Raw genomic sequence first — 22,469 nt, 5'->3', positions numbered from 1 at the left:
TGCTATTTGATCTTCCATTTAAAGATGAGGAGACTGAAGCCTTGAGAAAATAAGTGGGTTTATAAAGTTCTAACCCTGTAGTAGCAGGTCTAGTGGACTGTAGGGCCCTTGTTGTCAACCACAAGACAATCCTACAAGTAGGTGTGGGAAACCCCCAGGAAAGAATAAGACTTTAAAAGCAGGGTTACACTATTCCTGAGGGTAGCTAGACACTTCTTCTAGGACCTACAGAGAAATCTGAACTTCTTGCATTTTTACAAATGGGGCATTTGGAAACTGTCTACATGTCTGTCATCACTTCAGGTACTTCCCTAACCTGCTTTGTGGAAACCATCCTACTCTGCCTGCAATCCAGTAAGGAAAGCATAAAGAAAGAGATCATCTGAGTCAATGTCAGCAGACACAGATCCAGAAAGGCATGACTTGCTTGTGACGCTTAGGGAAACATGCCTGTGGGTCAAGAGAAGACAATGAAAGCCATGTTGGGGTGGAGGAGAGGGAGGGGGAGAGGACTAAGGGAACATTAGAGCAGAGAAATTCACTATTTATCCAATTCTTTAGAACCCAGGTGAAGGGGGCCGGGCGCGGTGGCTCACGCCTGTAATCCCTGCACTTTGGGAGGCTGAGGCGGGCGGATCACGAGGTCAGGAGATCGAGACCATCCTGGCTAACACGGTGAAACCCCGTCTCTACTAAAATACAAAAAATTAGCCGGGCGCGGTGGCGGGCGTCTGTAGTCCCAGCTACTCGGGAGGCTGAGGCAGGAGAATGGCGCGAACCTGGGAGGCGGAGCTTGCAGTGACCCGAGATGGTGCCACTGCACTCCAGCCTGGGCGACAGAGTGAAGACTCCGCCGCAAAAAAAAAAAAAAAAAAAAAAAAAAAAGAACCCAGGTGAAGACAAGGCTGTGGCTTCCACTGTTTGCCCTCCCTTCAGGCTAATATACTAAATCTTTCTTCTGGCAACAATGCCCCTTCCACCTTCACCAGACCACCACTTTCAAAATTGAAGTTTCAGATTCTGAAAATGAGCTTAGGTGAAAGGATGCTTCATGCTAGTAAAATAATTTAAACAACTGCCCTCCCTTGGAGAGAAAAGCACAGTTGGATCTGAGAATAACATCCTTGCTCTCCCAGGAGGAACAAACTAAAAATAAAAGTCAACAAGGTGCTTCCTGCCAGTCAGTAAATCCAATAAGCAAAGATGATGCCTCAACCTGGCGCTGGGTAGTTAACAGCTAGCCTGACTCCCTGCACCCGAGAGCGGCCATGTGGTTCTCAGAGCTAACAGCTGCCAAGCAGAACCCCTCAGATTAACCCATAGGTGGTGTTGAACCACTTCCCATTAAGATATTTGCAAAGCAAACAAAAATGATAGCCCCACTCTGAGTCCTGGGAGCTGGCCAGGAGCGCTGGCTGTTCTTGTTGACACAAAGAGCTCTCCGGGGAGGGTCTGGATCAGAGCGAGGAAGGCCACTCCCACCTGCGTCTCCAGACTGTGTTGATCTTAGGCCATTAGAATTTTGGTATCAGGACTGTTTATTATCTAATTTCCTAAGCACAGCAGTTGCTAGAGCTCTGTTTCATAAGAGCTCTCTATTGCTCTCTGTCTTCCCCACCTACACCATTCAGATAAAAAGAACAAATTCAACCCTCCTCCTGTTTTGTCTACTCATCAAGGAGATAAGTCTGAGAAGTTACTAAGATGCACACAGAGATGTTGTGGCATTACTACCGTTACCAGCTTTTAATGGCAAATACTTACTCGTTTCTTCTTAATTTAAGGTGACCAGGGCAATGCTAGTGGAAAATATATTGGCATATTTGTGTTTTATAGTGAGGAACAAGCTGCTATTTAATTCACAAAATATACTGGGAACTGAAACACTACTATGTTTTCCTTGTAATCCAGTGAAGAAAGTGAAGTTAATAAAATTGTGAAAATGTACAAAGTTACTCTTCTTTCAACCTGCAGGATTATAATCTAGGTTTCTTTATGTGTTGATAATGAAGCACTCATATAAATTTCATTTTTACAAAATTTTGCTTCCTGCAACATTTTCCACTTGAGTCCATTTTCTTTTCTCAAACTTTTCAAAATAGGCCTAATACGTAAAAGGTCTTTTGGGCAGAAACTCATTCTGAGCCTGAATATAATAAAGGTCTTTTTTTTTTTTTTTTTTTTGAGAGGGAGTCTCGCACTGTCGCCCAGGCTGGAGTGCAGTGGCCGGATCTCAGCTCACTGCAAGCTCCGCCTCCCGGGTTTGCGGCATTCTCCTGCCTCAGCCTCCCTATAGCTGGGACTACAGGCGCCCGCCACCTCGCCCGGCTATTTTTTTGTATTTTTTAGTAGAGACGGGGTTTCACTGTGTTAGCCAGGATGGTCTCGATCTCCTGACCTCATGATCCGCCCGTCTCGGCCTCCCAAAGTGCTGGGATTACAGGCTTGAGCCACCGCGCCTGGCCTAATAAAGGTCTTGATGAGGATACAATGTAGGTAGCAGCAATGTGCTGAATTTCTATGGGTAATACAGGAAGGGACAAGGGATGCAGAAATGGTTAGGGATCTTATCAGATTTTCTCATTATTTGAAATTGTCTTTTGGATTAGAAACCAGAACTTTAGAGATGTAGATATAAGTAGTATAAGGAGAGAAACAAAGAAGAAAGAAAGAAAAGGAAGAAGGAGGGGAGGGAGGGAGAGAAGAAGGACAAAAGGGAAAGAAGGAAAGGAGAGATCTAAGGGGACTGAAATTTCTTCTCTTTTTTTTAACTCTTATTTTAGGTCCAGTAGTACAAGCTCCAGTTTGTTATATAGGTAAACTTGTGTCATGGGGGTTTGTTGTACAGATTATTCTATCACCCAGGTACTAAGCTTAATACCCAATAATCATTTTCTCTGCTCCTCCCCCTCCTCCCGACCTCCACCCTCAAGTAGGTTCCAGTGTCTGTTGCTCCCCTCTTTGTGTCCATGTGTGAGAGATTGAGATTTCTTTAGAAAAAGTAGAGGCATTATCATACTAAAAATATCATACTAAAAATTTGACTTTTTATTAGAAAGAAGAGAGCTATTAGGAGAACTTCAACAGCAATTTTTTGGAAACTTGAATATATGATTCAGTTTTAGATGAAGTTTATTCAAACTAAATTAAAATGGGTTTGAAAATGTTCAAGTTTTCCAGAGAGCACGTGAGCCCAACCTTGCTAGTCAACTTTGTATAGCAACATTGTTGACAGCAAGTATGTTTAGGGATAGGTTAATGAAAACACAAAAGTTCATGTCCACAGGCGATCACGTTGAAGGCCTTGATGGGGATGATAATGTGACTTCAGGTATATAGAAGAAGTGTTAAAAAACTGAAAATTGGGCCGGGCGCGGTGGCTCAAGCCTGTAATCCCAGCACTTTGGGAGGCCGAGACGGGTGGATCACTAGGTCAGGAGATCGAGACCATCCTGGCTAACACGGTGAAACCCCGTCTCTACTAAAAAATACAAAAAAAAAAAACTAGCCGGGTGAGGTGGCGGGCGCCTGTAGTCCCAGCTACTCAGGAGGCTGAGACAGGAGAATGGCCCGAACCCGGGAGGCGGAGCTTGCAGTGAGCTGAGATCCGGCCACTACACTCCAGCCTGGGCGACAGAGCGAGACTCCGTCTCAAAAAAAAAAAAAAAAAAATAATAATAATAATAATAATAAAAAACTGAAAATTGGTTCCTATGCCAAACTGTCCATCGTCATCTGATGCATTGGGCATGAAAATATTTGCCTTGAGGCAGGGCACAGTGGCTTGTGCACACAATCCCAGCACTTTGAGAGGCTGAGGCGGGTGGATCACTTGAGGTCAAGAGATTGAGACCATCCTGGCCAACATGGTGAAACTCCGTCTCTAGTAAAAATACAAAAATTAGCTGATCATGGTGGTGCACAGCTATAGTCCCAGCTACTCAGGAGGCTGAGGCAGGAGAATTGGTTGAACCTGGGAGGCGGAGGTTGCAGTGAGCTGAGATGGCGCCACTGCACTCCAGTCTGGCGACAAAGTGAGACTCTGTCTCAAAAAAAAAAAAAAAAAAAAAATTGCCCTGAAGTGTGGATCATGGGATATAAGAAAACCCAAGTCAAACATGCATTCTCACATCATATCTGCTGAAGTTCACCATGTCCTAGTTCCTAGCAACTGACCTTCAATTTGCGATATTAACCACAGACAGCTACCAGCCAATAAGTGAGCTTCCCAAAGAGAACACATAAACATCTTCCCAAACTTGGAGTTTATTTTTGAGTGAGGAAGGTAGATGCATCACCGACAAATGACACAGTGTTAATGGAATCTCCCTTCACTTGTTTAATTAGCATTTTTGACTTTTTGGGAAAGCTAGCTCCTTTATCAACAACTAACTAGGATGCTCCAATCAAACTCAAGGTAAATAGGAAGCATTTCTAGAGAACAAAGTAATTAAATTTAGCTTTGGACCTCACAGAAATAAAAACTCAAGGAGCACATATTCATTTATCCATTCATCAATTATTTCATCTTATGCCAGTTATGGCCAAAGATTCTAAATTCTAGATTCTGTGGGTGCTACAGAAATGAGCAACAGTTTCAGCCCTAACGTTTATTATCTCATGTGGGATACAGTAATAAGAGCTAACAGTTTTGTCCACTTAACTACATACTAGGTAGTCATCTAAACGTTTTCTATGGTTTATTCTCACAATGGCCACATGAGGTAAGTACCATTATTAGAAACACACTTGCCCAAGGTCATTGAGGTAGTTGGACACAAACCTGGTCCAGAACAGAAGCAGTTCGGCGCCAGCGTCTGTAGCTGAATCGTTTCCTCTACCTATATGGTGCCCTGCACACAGAGGGCAGGAATCAAACTCAGATGCTGGCAGGCGAAGTCATGAATTACGCAGGCGGGTGAGTAGGGATCTGTAAAAGACAGCTCCTGCTCACTTCCAGCAGATTGCTGCCAGATATTCAGGTTTTTTAAGAGCTATCAGAAGTTCAAATTACACAAAATCTTTCAATTTTTATGTGTTAGAATCTAATTTTAAAAATTTAAAAACACTCAGGCCAAACAAAACATGTCTGTAGACTATATTCTCCCCAAACACTATGGGTTTACATCTTTTGACCTATAGAACAACAAAACATTTTGTGTACTTTTGAAGACCTCCCATATCTTGGTGCCTTATTCCCTGTAATAGTTCTTCCTGCCTCATACCACCCCCGTCCCACCCTTTGCCTTCTTCTTACTGGACCTTTCACTTTCCCAAGAGTGGCTCCTGCATATCCTGCCTCTGGCTATGACACACTCTGTTTCTCCTGCCTGGGATGCTCTTCTCTTGCCCTTGTCTGCTTGCCACATGAATGAGACCTTGAAGGATGAGTAAAACATCAACAGGTAAAGACAGGACTGGCAAGGGAATTCTGTTCAGATGGAATAGCATGAACAGGTATACAGAATATGAAAGCAGGACATGTTGAAAACCACCAAACAGTTCCAACTATTTTAAAAGAGGCCTCTGGTCCTCGGAATCTGTTCTTAGAAAGAGACTGCTGGCATTCTTGACATACAGAAATCTTCTAAAAGGATTCTTTGCATAAGGATCACTGATGATTTAGGGTTTGTTGAAATAGTTCACATAAATATTTATATATGGCCATAAGCAAGTCCCCAAGGAAAAATATAACTCAAAACAGATTTTTCCTTGAAGCTTTGTTCAGCTGGTTATAAGGTTTCTGCCTTCAAAAAGGTTTTGAAAATACATGTGACCAATTAATATTTTAAAAATCTAGAAAGTCTAAAGAAGCCCTAGCATCAACTAAGCTCTGAAAGTTATTATTTGAGGGTATGATAATGTCATGCTGGCAATGTTGGTAAGGGTGACTTCTGAACCCAAAGTCAACCTCAGTTTCACACCTGAGATAAGAGCCAGGAATACAAGAAAACAAAATTTGTCTCTAAAGTTAAAGCAGAGAGTGAGCATTGTTCAGTTTCTAAGGTGATGGAAACCTCAATGTTTATTTTAGTCTACGATTCTAGAGCTAAGTCAAAGTCTTGACCCTTCATATGAGTTTAACTTTATGGAAAACTTTTCCATACTAATATTACTACTATTACTGCTACTACTTCTATCACCACGACCAACAACAGCTTGCCATAATCCCTTATTGAGTATTCATGACATGTCTAGAACTGTGCTAGTTCCTTTGCTTTGATGATCTCCAGTCCTCCCAATTATTCCCTTTTTGCAGTCTAGGATACTGAGGTTCAGAGAGAGGAAGGAATTTGTCCAATGTCTCATAGCTTGTAAGTAGTTGAACTAGGATTCAAACCCAGGTCTGTCACCAAAGCTCATCATTTTTCTACTCAAATGAGATAATACATACAGTATCTCCACATCTTAAGCACTTGATCAAAGAAGGCTACTATTCCTACCACCACTCCCACATCATGCTGCCATTTTCCCTCTGGTTTCATATGGGGTCCTCCAATGTGTTAGTGCACTAACTTGACCACAGAGGAAGGAAATTTGCTGGAGGATTTGTTCTGTTCAACAGTCTTAGAACTGCCATGTATTTCTGCAATGACCCCTCACACACAATGTTTGTCAAGATAAGTGGCAATCTCTACTTCACAGCCCACATGAAAATCTGGCCCACAGTCAGCCCTGCTGACTGGGAGGCTGTTTCTCTGGCTCATCGATTCTGAGGTCAGCCCAATTGGCTCCAAGCCTCAGAGCCGCAAGGATGACACACAGGAGAAATATGCACTCGTTTTCCCCTTGTGAGCTGCCAGTTCTCCTCGAGCTGCCAGTTCTCCTCGAGCTGCCTGAGTCACGGAAGTTCCCATCCCTCTGAGTCTGAATCCTCATTTAAGGGCCCACAACGAAGCAGCTTCACTGGGGGTGTGTTCAAGCCATCTTGTGAAAACACTTGCACCAGCATTATCAATCTCCTGCCTCCTTCATATGGGTTCCTTTTACACAACAACAGGCTAGCTGTGCTAAAGAATGTCACATAAAAGCCTTGTGAGAGCTTTGCCATATGCAGGCCAAATTAAATTAAGGGGCATGATCCTCACCATTGTATTTATCAGCATTAAAATGGGGGATTACCATCATGGGAACAAAGCCCCACAACATAAAAGACTATTTCCATTCTGTCACTCACTGTACACAGTTACAGGCTCACATAGGAAGTGAAGCAGAGAAGCATCACCCCAACCACTCACTTCTACTTTCAACCTGAGGTTTCCTTCTCTCCAACCAAGTTAACCCTGTCCCATCATGCACAGATGGGAGCACCTTTCCCATGAGGCTTTCTCCCAAGACCTGGGTGCTGGAATTTTCTTCATCAATCACAGGGTGACAGTTAAAACAATCAGGGTGTATTTCTCAGTGGGTGGTGATTTCAGATTTAAACAATGACAGGTATGGAGACAATGTGGGTAGAGAGAAAATGTCCTGGACTAATTATTTGGAGCCTGGAGCCATGAGAGGCAGTAGAATGTACCAGTTAAAAAATGAGTGCTCTGGTCAGAAGGCCCATGTTCAAATCCTGATTCTGTCACTTTACTGATTAAGTAACATTGGCAAATTACTCGTAATCTCTCAATGTCACAGATTATAAAATCTGTACCTTTGACATAAAGTTGAGTAGGATAATACGTGTAAAACACTTAGCACAGGCCAGGCACTGTGGCTCACGCCTATAATCCCAGCACTTTGGGAGGCTGAGGGGGATGGATTGCTAGATGTCAGGAGTTCGAGATCAGCCTAGCCAACATGGTGAAACCCCATCTCCACTGAAAACACAAAAATTAGCCAGGTGTTGTGGCACACACCTGTAATCCCAGCTGCTAGGGAGGCTGAGGCAGGAGAATCACTTGAACCCAGAGGGTGGAGGTTGCAGTGAGCTGAGCTCACGCTATTGCATTCCAGCCTGGGCAACAGAGTGAAACTCCATCTCAAAAAACAAAAACAAAACCACTTCGCACAGTGCCCAGGAAGTTGCTAATGAATACCAAATGTTAGCGGTTATTATTGTTGGAGATAGAAGATCTGAATTCAAAGCCCAGACCCACCATTTATTCTCTGTGTGACCCTGCATAACCCTGTGATTCCCTGACTCGCTGATGGGGGGCAGGTGCAGGTAGATCTGAAACCAATCCAGCACTGGTCTCTGAGATAATGTTTATGAGCTATTTGCCTTAGCTTTCCCCAGGTTCGGTTTATCTGTAATATAGAGTGAGTAACACCAACCCAGAAGGCCAGTGTGAGAATTACATGAGATAAAATGTGGAGGAAAAAAAAAACTGGCATAGCAATAAGTGCTAACAATAAATCTGAATGATCTCAACACTTCCCTGCAGTTCTTATTTGCAGCAATATTTCTTGACATGTATGGATCTTCCTTATGAACTCTTCCCTCTGATTTTGCCTTCCCTTCATCTTTCCCTGGTACCTGTCTGCTCCCATACTGTTTCTCCAGGACTCTTGAGGCAGACTTTGCTGGTTGCTTCCCTCTTCCTTTCTTCTTGCCTAATCTCTCAACCTCCTTTGCAGCTTTCCTGCAGAACCACCACTGCAAATTCTGGCCAATCATATGCAAGAGAAGTCTCCTGGGTGACTTCTGGGAAAGATTTCCCTCCTAGCAAATGGAGAGAGACTCCTGAGAAGAATCCCCTTTCCATCTGCTTCCTTCTTCCTGCTCCAGACACTGCCATGTGAGGAAGTGATGCTCAGTGTTGCTCCAGCCACCTCATGGCCTTAAGTGGGGGCCTCACTGACATGCCGAGAACAGCAAAGAAAAGAGATGCAAGGGGCCTGTGTCTTGACATTCCTGAATGGTTGACCCAGCCCTGGAACTTCTGTCTTTGGATGTTTTGTCTCGAGGGATCCTTGAATCTATGGGTTGAAGGTCTGTTACTCCCACCGAGAACATCACAAGTGACACAATCCAGCTCTCTTCTTACTCTGCCCACCCCAAACCCTTCCTTACTCCCACCCCACCCTCTGCCCAAGAACTCCTTCCTATCAGTCCTTGTTGATTCACAGAACACTGAGTTGACAAACATAAGGGGGCAAACAGAATCCCAGCCCCTGTATCAGGGATACCCTGGCCCACTGTTTGGTAAGTTATTTGGGATCCTCTTATTGTTGCCACCACCCAAAGACTCCCAGGAAAAACACTTCCCTCATAAAAATCTGAGTGCTGAGAAGTGGCTTTGAAAGTTAGCTCTGTAAACTTATTGAGTAGCTATTGTGTATGCTGGATACAAGAAAGAGTAAGACTCAGTCCTCACTGTTGAGAAGCTAACTTGCTAGCACAAGGTCAACCATAACACCAGGCAAAATATAAAGAGCACCAGAGAGACTGATACACCAAAGTGTGGTGTGAGGACCCAGTCTGTGAACTGTTACTACTCACAATGACATAAGGAGTTAGTGCCAGAATGTAAATCAATTCATCACCAAGAACAGTGTTTAGTTCAGCTGATTTTTTTTAGTAACAAGACTTTCTTAATGAAGAAAGCAGTGAGTTGATTTACATTTGGGCACAAATCCATTAACCTGTTGTGAAACAGCACTTTGAGTAGTACTATTACAAAAGAGTTACAGCTCAAGGAGCATTAAAAAGAATCAGGTCTTCATGAAGTCACCCAGGAGACTTCTCTTGCATATGATTGGCCAGAATTTCCAACGGTGGTTCTGCAGGAGAGCTGCAAAGGAGGTTGAGAGATTAGGCAAAGAAGAAAGGAAGAGGGAAGCAACTTTTTAGGGAACCTAAAAAGATTTAGGTTCATTATGTCTGATGAACATAAAGTTCTAGCAACTTCAATATATGTCCACTGTGAGTTGGGTGTAGGAGTGTGGAGCTCAGAACAGAGACTTGGGACTCGTGCTCACATAGCTGTTATGACAGTGTATCTCGACCAAAAGGTAAGAGTTGAACAGAAAGGAATGGACAGAGAGAAGAGAGGTAGGTGCGCTGGTAGCACAATAAGAAGTCTGATTCTGGTTAGCCATGAGGTGTATTAGGGACAAAGTGGAGGTGAGCTTGGAGGACAAACTGAAATGAGCTAGAGAGAGGCGTGGAACAGCAGTCTGAGAAGTCGGAACTTCTTTTGGTCTAAAATAGGAAGCCATTAAAGTTCTTTGAACAAGTCAGGATATGTTGTAAGACAATTGATCAAGGCCGGGCGCGGTGGCTCACGTCTGTAATCCCAGCGCTTTGGGAGGCCGAGGCGGGCGGATTACAAGGTCAGGAGATCGAGACCACGGTGAAACCCCGTCTCTACTAAAAATACAAAAAATTAGCCGGGCGCGGTTGTGGGCGCCTGTAGTCCCAGCTACTCGGGAGGCTGAGGCAGGAGAATGGCGTGAACCCGGGAGGCGGAGCTTGCAGTGAGCCGAGATCGCGCCACTGTGCTCCAGCCTGGGAGACAGAGCGAGACTCCGTCTCAAAAAAAAAAAAAAAAAAAGACAATTGATCAAGTGTGAGAAATGAAAGCGGGTCTGTAAAGACAGAAGGAGAAAGGAAAAGAGATAATGGCAGTCCTGGACCAGGAAAGAGTACTTGGAAAATGACTGGAAGTGAGGTTAAGTGAGAGGTAGGAGTCAAGAGCCACTGTGCCAAGTTTGAAGGCCAGGTCACAAGACAGTGTTTATGTCAATCATACAAGTGGGAAGGGCAAGTGGAGGAGGTGCTTTAGGAGGGGCTTTTCTGTTGAAGTCTTGGTGTGTGAATCAGGAATATATGTCCACTGTGAGTTGGGTGTAGGAGTGTGGAGCTCAGAACAGAGACTTGGGACTCGTGCTCACATAGCTGAGACTTGATACCAGAACACACTGGCGAGAGATGGTATCATCCAGGGGAGAAGGAGAGAAAGGAGATAATCTAAGACTTTGTGAATTGCCTTTATTTTAATGGTGAGTGGAAGAGAAGAAGGATGGAGCCAGAGAAAACAAAGACTGAGAATATCTCTGAGGAAGCACCTGAAGAAGGCAATACTACAGATACCCTTGGAAGAGGGCTCTTCAAGGAAAGCACACATGGCCCATGGAACTAAATGCCACAAAGAGTCTGATGAACATAAAGCTCTAGCAACTGGGAGCTGTGCTTCCCAAGGATAGTTTTAAGGACATTGTAGGGACACAAATCAGATTTCAGGACTAAGGAGAAAGGGGTTGGTTTAGTGAAGAAATGAGGCAGTGAACCTGGATAGCAGTTGGAGGAAGTCTGGTGGTAAAAGTAAAAAGAGGGAAGGACAGGCCACGGGCCTGTTAGGATGCGGGGAGGGATAAGCAAAATGGAAAGTGATAGCGGAGTGTAAAAGATGGGAAAGCAGGAGAGGTGCTAACTGATAGTGGTGGGGCCTGGATGGCAGGAACACAGCACAAGGAAGAGGATCTGGGGTCTGTGAGATGGGAGCAAAGGAAGGAAGGACAGCTGAAGATAAGGAGAGATTCTAAGGTGAAGAGAAGGGCAGTAGAAGAGCTCAGAGTGCTGTCCTGATGTTCTCAGTAAAGTCAGACATCAGTTGAGGTTGAGGAAGTCACACTGGGGTTGAACTCATTTTCCAAACTGGTTCACTGACTTGCCCAAGGTCAAACAGTTGGAAAATGTTAGCTAGGATCAGAAACTAAGTCTTCCACCCAAGCTCAGTGATCTTTCTACCACATTAGAAATTAGAAAACTTCGTAATTCTAATATGAGATATTAGGTCTTTTCCTAAAGTGCCCTTAAATGAGCTATTCTGACTTTTTAGGCAAGTAGCCTAAAGTACTTTACTTTAAAGGCAGCCCAATGACAATTTGAGACTGCTGGGGGAGTATTAAGAATTTAATTTATCAAGTCTCAAAAATCCTAAGAGATCTCAAAAAATGAAATAAAAAATAATTTAAGAATTATGTTTAAAATTGTAAATTAAGACTTTCTCTTTTCCAGGTGAAAAGATGCAAAGAACTTTCTTTTTTTTTTTTTTTTTTTTTTTTTGAGACGGAGTCTGGCTCTGTCGCCCGGGCTGGAGTGCAGTGGCCGGATCTCAGCTCACTGCAAGCTCCGCCCCCCGGGTTTACGCCATTCTCCTGCCTCAGCCTCCCGAGTAGCTGGGACTACAGGCGCCCGCCGCCTCGCCCGGCTAGTTTTTTGTATTTTTTAGTAGAGACGGGGTTTCACCGTGTTCGCCAGGATGGTCTCGATCTCCTGACCTAGTGATCCGCCCGTCTCGGCCTCCCAAAATGCTGGGATTACAGGCTTGAGCCACCGCGCCTGGCCAAGAACTTTCAAATGACCTGCTTCTTTCTTGAAATCTTTGACTAAAACTTTTAAGGAAGTTCCCCATAATCATTGTGGAAGAAAATAAGAAAGGCGAGTTTCATTCTATTTAGGCCTTCCCTTTGCCATGGTCCACTCCTTCCTGTAGCTGTGTCCTCCTCCTGGTGACATATGTGATGGGTTCTGGAAACCTTATCTGAGAGAAGGCAGATTATAAAGGCTTCCCTGAAGAACAGGCCTAGGAGTTGTTTGCGTCTCTAGCTCTTGGTGTCATATCTGGCCTGGCTGGACTTAAAGTGTCTTGAGCCTACATTTAGCCAGCGTATCGGGCCCTGCAGCTTGAGCAGCTCAGAGGTCACTGAAAGGCAAGCTCTGATTATATTTAACTCAAACCTGTGGCTAAACAGGAAATGATACTCCCTTTTTGCTTTAGCTTAAATCTAGGGTTTCTCTACCTTTTTTTTTTTTTTTTTTTTTTTTAAATATAGAGACAGGGTCTAACTATATTTCCTAGGCTGAACTCAAATTCCTGGGCTGAAGTGATACTCCCACCTCAGCCTCCCAATTACCTGGGTCTACAGGCACATACCACCATGCCTGGCTGTAGGTTTCTCAACTGTGGGACTATTGACATTTGAGGCTGGACAATTCTTTGCTGCGGGGAGGGTTTGTCATACATTGTAGGAGGTTTAGCAGCGTCACGGGCTTCTGCCCGTTAGATGCCAGCTGTACAACCCTTCCCTCCAAAGTTGTGACAACCAAGAATGTCTCCAGACATTGCTAAATATCCAGGGGAAGGATGTTTAACCTAATGAAGCTAAGTATAGATTTAACCATGAATAGAACTCAAAAAGTAGGGTTGTGTTCAGGTTGCTCTGTAGAATAAAGACTTTGCCCATTACATGGGAGAATCTGATGGAAACACTTTTTTTTGAGACGGAGTCTTGCTCTGTCACCCAGGCTGAAGTGCAGTGGCACGATCTTGGCTCACTGTAACCTCCGCCTCTCTGGTTCAAGCGATTCTCCTGCCTCAGCCTCCTGAATAGCTGGGATTACAGATGCACGCCACCATGGCTGGCTAATTTTTGTATTTTTAGTGGAGATGGGGTTTTGCCATGTGGGCCAGGCTAGTCTCGAACTCCTCACCTCAGCTGATCCACCCACCTCAGCCCCCCAAAGTGCTGGGATTACAGGCATGAGCCACCACGCCCAGCCCTGGAAACATTTTTTGGTTCCACTCTCTCCAGTTCACCAAAATACCATAGTGGTAGAAATACTTCTGTTTCATTATCCATTAGAATGGAGCACCTGAGTTTACAACAGGGAACTCTTACACTCACCCATTTTTCTCTGTGACAGCACGAGAGTTGCTTGAAGTCTGTGCGTGACCATTGTTGGATTCTGCTTGTGAATGGCTTCTATGATCTACAGAGCCCCTGAAAACTGAGAGAAAAGAAAGGAGGGCTAAGAATATGTTCAGAAGTAGGTAGGGTTAGGTTTTGGTGCCCATCTACACTCTCTGCAGCCCTTCTCTCCCTGCCCTCATCACACTCCCTGACTTTCTATAGCTTTTTTCTAGGATATGTCATTAAAATTGAGCTCTTCTCCATTCCAGGTCTTGTTCCATGCTTGGTCCCAGTCAGCAAACTGTTTTCATGCTTAAAGGAAAACAAGCGACCTCTCTTTGGCAATAGATATAAAGAGTGAACAGATTAGAAGCCCCAAGTGATTTGGGTCCCAGTAGAAGCAGTATACAATAGCTGGAACAACACTGTGCTAAAGTCAGCAGATCAGCTTCTAGGCTGGCTAGGCTGCCTGCTGATGTGGACAGGTCAAGGAACAAAATGTGATGATGTGGTTAGGATTAACTGTAAAGAGAAAATCATCCCAGGAGTAACCTATTTCAACATTTTGATTGAGGACAGTTTATTGATGAGTTTCTCAAGAATGAGGGTAACAAATACAATTCTTTCTTCCAGTGACCGTGGCTAATCAATCATGGCCTTCTTTTCTACTGAACTTTAATTCAACCTCAAGTTCCTTCTTAACACTTCGCATCAGTGGTTGTCAAAGTGTGGACCCCCAACAAGTAGCATCAACATCACCTGGAAACTTATTAGAAATGAACGTTCTTGGGCCCAACTTTAGACTTTGTGAATCAGAGACTCTGCAGGTAGAGTCTGGCAATCTGTGTTTTTATCAAGCTCTCCAGGTGACCTTGATCCATGTTAAATTTTGAGAGACACTACTTCCAGATCAGTGAGTCTTACTCCTGGCTATACATTAGAAACACCCAGGAAGATTTTAAACATGCCTAGGACCAGCCCCTAGAGATTCTGACATTGATCTGGGATGGGAGCTGCCATCAATTATTAAAAGAGCTCCCTAGACAATTTTAATATGTGGCCAGGGCTGAGAACCGCTGTTCCAAGTAGTCACTACCAATCAATCAGTGTTGGAAGGAGACTGCACACCCATTTGCCGTCCTTATTTTAGATAACCTAGAACCATCCAAACTGAAATATAACCAACAAAGATAATCTATACATTTGGGAATTGTGACTTACTGTGGAAGATGCAGAAATGGTTGACGTTAGGATTACAGAATACATGATAGAAACGGAGTGTAGAAAAATAAATAAAAAGTATAGAAATCAGTTGTTTTTGTGTTGACTCTTCTGGAAAGAACATGTGCAGAAATCAGTTGTTTTTGTGTTGACTGTTCTGGAAAGAACATGTGCTGATTTTAAATTGTTAGTTTGGCTCCTTAGCATAAATATTTCTTGTGTGGAATAAATGCAGTTTTTGAGCTAAGGTGATGGATAAAAAGACTTGTTGTTGTTGTTATTATTATTATTGCTGCAAACACCAAAAGGATAAAGAGAAAAATTTAAGTGAGACATTAATACATTTTTATTATTACACACACACACAGAGAGAGACAAAACATTATGGCCAAACAGTGAAGCAACAATATTGAAAGAAGGAAAAAATAGAAATCAAGAAAAATAGCCACAGCCTGTTAGAATTTCATTAACTAATTCCCTTCCTCTCCCCCATTGCCTTTTCTCCATTGATAAAATCCTCCAGTTAGAGCACCAGGCAGGATTTCCCCCTCTGGGAGATTCTAAACCACTGTTTGGCCCGCACTCACTTGCAATGCTGTGATAAGCAATATAAAAGCAAGAACCGAAATAAAAACAAAAGAGGGGAACCCACTTTAGGGATACAAATATCTTTCTGTTTCCCTGTGAAGAAGGAAAAATCACCACAAATAATTTTTAATCTTGTTCTCTGGCCCAACTCAGCAGCACTAAGAGCTACCAGTGATCAAAGTCCAAATGATATTGCCCTTGTGGAAAGCTAAGATTGCAAGCTTTTGTCTGCACCTATTTTGAGATCCTCAGTTAAAAAAAAAAATAATTATAAGGAGCAATAGCCATCCAAAGAAGAAAAAAGCACAAAGAGATCTAGAAAAAAAACTGTAAAATCTCTTTTCGTTTGGGACTCTCTGCCATGTCCAAGACCAGAATGAGAGGAAGCAACATCTTTACCTGTTTCAGCAAATGCGCCCAGCTACTTTGCTGGGGTTTCCACAGAATTTCTGTTCATGTAATTGAAAGGAAAACTTATTCCATGTTTCTTATTAATTTACACTTCAGTCATCAAAATATTGATTTTTAAGAGTTATTTGAAGCATAAAACCAGAAACTTACAGAATATTCTGAATAAAGCTTAGAGGGAATCTGCTCCTCCATCCCCCAGCTTTGCTGAAGAACAGGGAGAAGGATTTGGGTCAAACTAAAGAGATAAATAAGATTATCAAACCATTGAATTCAAAGCAGCATCCAAAATTGTCAGTTTTCAGTATGATCTGGTGACAGTTGGAATCACCTGGCTTCTCTCTGGCAAACGAATTTCTGAACAAGGAAATTGGAGAAATGGAGATATGAAGGAAAAAGAAGAGAGAGAAGGTGACTCATTTTAAGTGTATGAACAGGTTGAGTTAAAAAAAATTAGACCAGGCTAGGCACGGTGGCTCACACCTGTAATCCCAGCACTTTGGGAGGCTGAGACGGGCAGATCACGAGGTCAGGAGATCGAGACCATCCTGGCTAACATGGTGAAACTCCGTCTCTATTAAAAATACAAAAAAGTTAGTCAGGCATGGTGGCTGGTGCCTGTAGTCCCAGCTACTCGGGAGGCTGAGGCAGGAGAATGGCGTGAACCCGGGAGGTGGAGCTTGCAGTGAGCCGAGATTGCTCCACTGCTCTCCAGCCTGGGCCACAGAGCAAGACTCCATCTCAAAAAATAACATAAAATATAAAATTAGACCAGTGACGTGGCTGAAAAGTAAAATTATGAACTTAAATATTCATAAAATGCCAAACTTGGGGAATGTGCAGGTGTGACAATAGAAGCTTCTCTAGAGATGGGTCACCTTTCATCAGGGAGGGTTCCTAAGTGTTTCTTGTTTAATGAAGTAAAGCAATACTTGGAGTGGAGTTCTGGAGGAACTGAATCCTTCCAAACTCTGATTGAGCTCTATGAGCCATTCATATTTTTCAAGGAGAAAAATTAGTCAAGTGTCAAGTCTTTACCAGACTGTTTTGAAGTAAGATGGAAAAGCATTTGACTGTCAGGAAATAAAACAACAACAACAACAACAACAACAACAAAAACACCAAGAACACCATTAGGAGGTGCTGCAAATGCCTTTGGGGCCACTTAGGAAGAAATATAAATGTGTGAAGTATCAGGCAAAGAGGATGGGGAATCGCGAGCTTTGTGATGAACCAGATAATTCACACCCCACTTAAAGACATTCAGGTTCAAAGTTTTTTAAAAAGCACTGTGCCTGGCCAAACACAACACATCTTTGGAGGATCTCCTATTTGTGACTTCCTATACTGGAGGATCTCCTATTTGTGACTTCTAGGGGGAAACAGTGGTCCGCAGCCTCAGTCAGTAACAGCCAGCCACGCTTCTTTTGAAAATGAACTCTCCGATTGTCTCCATCCCCAAGTCTCCTCAAGTTCAAGAAACACTGATGTTCTCCTGGATCCTGCTACCTCTCTTTTTCTCCTATTCCCTAACCTCCTTGCCCCAAGGTAAACCTCCAGTTCTATATTTCCTTGAAACAGACTGAGTGACAGATACTAAAGGAGTCTGAAGTACCCAGAGCCTCTCTGCCTACATACTGGGCAGTGGCACTGGGGTTGGCAGATAAACTGTAACTGTAAATTCTACCACAAAGTCCTCACTTTCCATCAAATGCAGGTGCTGGTATTAAAGCCTGTACTTCAAAAATCACAGCCTCTCAAGCAGAAGTCCAGGGACCTTCAAAATTCAAAAGGGTGAGACTGCAATATTTTTAAAATGTTTGAAAACCATGATTTAGTCCAATTCTCTCATGTTACCATGACTGGAGCTTAGGGATATTAACTGGTGGAGGACTGAGACCAGAAACCCACGTTTCCACTTCTTGTCCACAGTACCCCTTCCTTCCATGAATGTTCTCTATCAGTCTGAGATTTATATACCAGGTTCTGGATCACAGATCTTCCCAAGACACAAAACTTTCCTCAGTCTTAAGGTAAATCTGATACAAACATGTCAGAGTCTGCCTCAAGAAGACGAGTTAAGGAGAAGCCATTGGTAAGGAGAGCTGCAACTAGACCAGTGTCCCAGGCAATATGGAAGGAGGTGGAGAGGCAGCTGTGAGGAACTGAGCCTATCCCTGTCTATTCTGTTCCCTTCTATGAAATCACCTTTCAGAGTCCTCTGCAAGGTCTTAAATTTAATCGGCTGTCACCTATAGAAAAAAGGAGTGGTGGACAGAAGGTTCTTATATAAAAGGCGATCACTTCCAGCTTTGGAACCTTCTCTGGAACACCCCTGAGTTTAGAACACCCATTCCAAACCTCGAAAAACTCCACCTTTATGGTCACCAGGCTCGCTGCAGTCTTGAACCTTGGCACTTCCCCTGGTACCCGCTGCGATGGGGGAATGTGTCCCACTGCTTTGGTTTGAAGCGTCCCCTGTGGAATGAAACAAAAGGACTTTCTCAAGGTTATGCTCCCACACCTAGACGAATTACCAAACTGGGTGATACAAGTTGGCCAGGAAAATCCACACTTTTCTTATGGTTCAAGGCACCAAGGTGACTAATCTCACCTATGGACTTGGCGCTTATTTTTAAGATTTAATACAGTCTAGTTGAGAAAGGGCACAATAGTAGGAAACAGGAGAATTAATAATTGTTCTGGCTAGATTTTCTACTAGCTGAATGACATTGGGTAATTTGGGGAAACCGTGTCACTGATCACATTAGTCAAATAGGGAAACTCAGTGACAAACAGGGGTCATGAGTGCACCAGGCTAGGACTCTTGGTTTGGTCACTGGATAGCTTTCCTGCTGTCTTTCAGTTGCCACTACCAGGGAAGTAAACCAAAGGGTGAGCTCTCTCCCAGAAGCTGCTCCTTTTTCTCCTTCACATCTCTGCCTCTTGGAAATGCCCTTCTCTTCCTATTATCTTGCAGCCCTGATCACAGATCTTTGTTATGCTGTCAGGGAGAAGATAGACTACACGCTATATTCACTTGAGGAATATCACATGGCAGCTTCTCATTGTCCAGTCAGCTTACTTCCTGCTGGATTCCCCAAAATCATGGCTCCACTAGGGATTTTCGCAGCTGTCACATCTCTTCTTCCATTCTCCATGACCTCAAGGTCACGAGGGGCTGAAGATGTTCCAACATCTTTTACCTCAGATATCTGGAGAAGGCAGGTTCTTTCCATTGGATCTCCCGACTTTAGACAGAAACTACACTGGCAGCAGGACTCCCCCTCCTCATGGAGGAGATTTTTTCTGGTCCCGCCCCGAGGCAGTCAACCCTAACTCTGTCCACATCTCCTTTTTTCCTGGCCTCTTATCTAGACCTTGTTCTCACTTCCTGCACCTTCCTTCTGGCTTTGGCTATTTCTATTTCTGGCAGCAGTGCTTCCAAATGTACTTCCACATTAGAATATTTGGTATCTCTGACCTTTCTCCTTTATTATTTGCTCAGATGCGATTTTTTTAAATCCTGTCATTCTCCCTCCTCCTGGTTGACTCCTCCATCTTGGGCATCACCTTTCCACACCCAGCTTGCTATCACCCTTGTCTCTCCATTCCTTTCAAGTGGCCAAGTAAACATTTCTAGCTGTCTCAAAGTAAATTTAAAGAGACACAGGCCCTTCCTCCAAGGAGCTCGCATTCTAATGCAGAAAGTAAGAGTAAAAAGAGATTAAAGATATGAAAGCACCCGCAACTTTTAAAGGGGGTGTATCAGTTTGACTAGTGATATCCCACAATGCATGTCTATTCAGAACCTCAGAATGTGACCTTACTTGGAAACAGGGTGTTTGCAGATGTAGTTAATTAAAAACGAGGTCATGTTGGATGAAGGTGGGTCCTGAAGCCAATGACTGAAGTCCTTACAAACAGGCCATGTGAAGATACAGAGAGACTCAGGGAGAAGGCATATGACAATGGAAACTGAGAGTGGAGTGATGGGTCTACAAACCAAGGAAGGCCAAAGATTGCCAGGAACCAACAGGAGACTGGAACAGACTCTCCCTCAGAACCTCCAGTAGAAACCAACATTGCTGACACCTTGATGGACTTCTAGCCTCCAGAACTGTGACAGAATAAGTTTCTGTTGTTTTCAGCTGCATAGTTTGCGGTAATTTGTTATGGCAGCCCTAGGAATCTAATTTTGGAGTTGGGGAGTAGCATGACAGATGTTAATGATGGAAATTAGAAGAAAGAAGGAAAAGATCAAACTGAAAGGTATGTACTTTCAGCTTGATTTGGCTGGGGGGTGCGGGGGAAAACTGGGTGGGAGGAGGTAAGAAAAGCTCCATTATTTTTATTTAACAAACATTATCACACATATGGATTATTATGTTCTATGCATTGTTCTCAGTCCTTTACAAACATTAACTCATTTAATCCTCATAGTAACCCTAAAAGAGAGCGACTACTTTATTCCCATTTTACAGCTGAGGAAATTGAGACAAGGGGAGGTTAAATGACTTGCCCAAAGTCCCACAGCTGTAGAGTGGCAGAGCCAGGATTTGAACCCAAGCACAAAATTTTTTCCTAATGTCTGAACTCCTAAATATTACATGATGCAGGTCATTTATTTATTTATTTATTTATTTATTTTTTTTTTTGAGACGGAGTCTTGCTCTGTCGCCGAGACTGGAGTGCAGTGGCCGGATCTCGGCTCACTGCAAGCTCCGCCTCCCGGGTTTACACCATTCTCCTGCCTCAGCCTCCCGAGTAGCTGGGACTACAGGCACCCGCCACCTCGCCCGGCTATTTTTTTGTATTTTTTACTAGAGACGGGGTTTCACCGGGTTAGCCAGGATGGTCTCGATCTCCTGACCTCGTGATCCGCCCGTCTCGGCCTCCCAAAGTGCTGGGATTACAGGCTTGAGCCACCCCGCCCGGCCCATTTATTTAAACATTTAAAAATAATAATCCCTGTTCTCCTTTTTTTCCCCTTTATAAATGAAAGTAAAAAAATCAGACCTTTGTACGTTCTTTCATGTGCTTGGGCCTCTAATGGTCCCACAGATTAGCTGCTGCAGAAAGAGGCTCTGGCCTGGCCTGGCATTTAGTGATCCAACCAAAGGACAGATCAGGCATTTTTTCACAGAGACTGTCCTGGTAGGTTTCCTGGTTGGTGATCTCGGCTGGGTAAACGTTCCTGCCCTCATAATGGGCCTGGCAAAGGGCACCCACTGTATCTGGCAGAGAAGGCACATATGGATGAGGCACAAAAGCCCAGGCTTTCCCTCCTAACTGCTGCTGGCAGATTTTACAAGGAGCCCGTGTGGTTTCTGGCTTGGACTGACAGCTGGTCATCAGCCATCTTATCAGAATATAAAGGATAAAGAGGCCAACTTGTGGGAGGTCTGACAGGCAAATGCCACCAAAAGCAGCACCAAGAAAGTTGGATTCTTAAAGAATAGAATCTCATTGACACATTTTTTTTTTCTACAGCCCCTAAGAAATCCTGGCCTCCATCTCTACCACACAAAACAAGTCTAGCAATTTCAGGCCTCTGAAAGCATTTTCCACTTTGATTATCCAGTACTTAATTCCAGTCATTATCCCAGTTAAACTTTGACTGAGTTCAAAGAAAATCTTGCCTGGTAACTGTTTTCCCCAACCTGGAAGCCAAGGCGGGAAGTTTTCCATTATCCTAGAAATCAGTTTCTTCCTTGTCCTGGAACAGTATTGTCTGGGGAATTCCCCTTCTTTCTGATCATCTAGGGACTGTCAATCCATTCTCTTCTGACTCCCACCAACTTCAAGATTTCTTTCTTAAAATTTACGTCCTGCCTGCTTCTGGTAGCTTATAGACTGTTTGCTTCTTGCGGCTGTGTTAAGTGGCTCAGTTTTGTATTCCTCTCACGCCTGGGTCAGGGGATTCAGTTTGATTCCATGTAAGACTGCTCCGTCTTGATGGGAAAAAAATTTTTGTGGGTACCCCAAAAGAACCTAGCAGAATGTTCTGCACAGACAGGATGTTGAGAAAACGTTTGGAAGGAAGGACAGCAAATAAGGATTAGGAAGTCCGGATTATAGGAGATTTCCTAGCTTCCACCTGTAAAATGAAGCAAGATTCCTAGCCTACTTCTCAGGGTTACTATAATGATAATTATGGGAAGTAAGGTGTGTGCAAGTGCTTTGAATAGACTATAAATTGCTATGCAAAAGTATAAAATAACCATATCTGTCAGCTAATGAAAAAGAAAACAACTCCCACCTCTAGGATCATTCCTGCTCCTACAGTTCTAGTTTCCTGTGAAGCAAAGTTATTTACTTTCCTATACATTTTACTTAAAAGGAAAATGCTCTAAATGTTTATAAGAGCTTTATTCATAATCACCAAGAACTGGAAACAATCCAAAGGTCCTTCCGCTGGTAAATGAATAAAATTGTGGTACATCCATACACTGAAATTCTGCTCAGCAATGAAAATAAATGAACTACTAAAAAAATGCAACATGCAGATGAATCTCAGAAGCATTATGCTAAGTGAAAAAAGCCAGACTCAAAAGTTTCACACTGTATGACTCCATTTACAGAGTCAAGACTATAAGGACAAGACTCAGGAAGAGGCA

At 43.4% G+C, this 22,469-nt stretch overlaps 1 protein-coding gene and 1 long non-coding RNA gene across 5 annotated transcripts in view; one reads left to right on the top strand and one right to left on the bottom strand.

The window, feature by feature from the left end:
- Positions 1-22,469, bottom strand: part of LOC105483262 (myosin IIIB) — a 520,975-nt gene that overhangs the window by 124,392 nt on the left and 374,114 nt on the right. For 2 of the 3 annotated variants that reach the window (XM_071072912.1, XM_024793234.2), the window contains exons 29-30: positions 18,211-18,327; positions 13,627-13,729 (exon numbers count right to left, since the gene is read on the bottom strand). In XM_071072912.1, coding sequence (XP_070929013.1) covers positions 13,627-13,729; positions 18,211-18,327 — 220 coding nt within the window. The remainder of the gene's footprint in view (positions 1-13,626; positions 13,730-18,210; positions 18,328-22,469) is intronic. The other variant, XM_071072911.1, reaches the window with a different exon arrangement.
- Positions 4,602-15,022, top strand: LOC105483263 (uncharacterized). 2 transcript variants are annotated; one of them, XR_988136.2, is made up of 3 exons: positions 4,602-4,724; positions 13,646-13,768; positions 13,902-15,022. It is a non-coding gene; the product is annotated as an uncharacterized lncRNA (long non-coding RNA). The 2 variants fall into 2 exon arrangements; XR_003018344.2 differs by having other exon boundaries at positions 13,646-13,772.

The sequence above is a fragment of the Macaca nemestrina genome, chromosome 11, assembly GCF_043159975.1.
Source record: "Macaca nemestrina isolate mMacNem1 chromosome 11, mMacNem.hap1, whole genome shotgun sequence".
Classification (NCBI taxonomy): Eukaryota; Metazoa; Chordata; class Mammalia; order Primates; family Cercopithecidae; genus Macaca; species Macaca nemestrina.
This window is presented reverse-complemented; position numbering and strand designations above follow the sequence as displayed.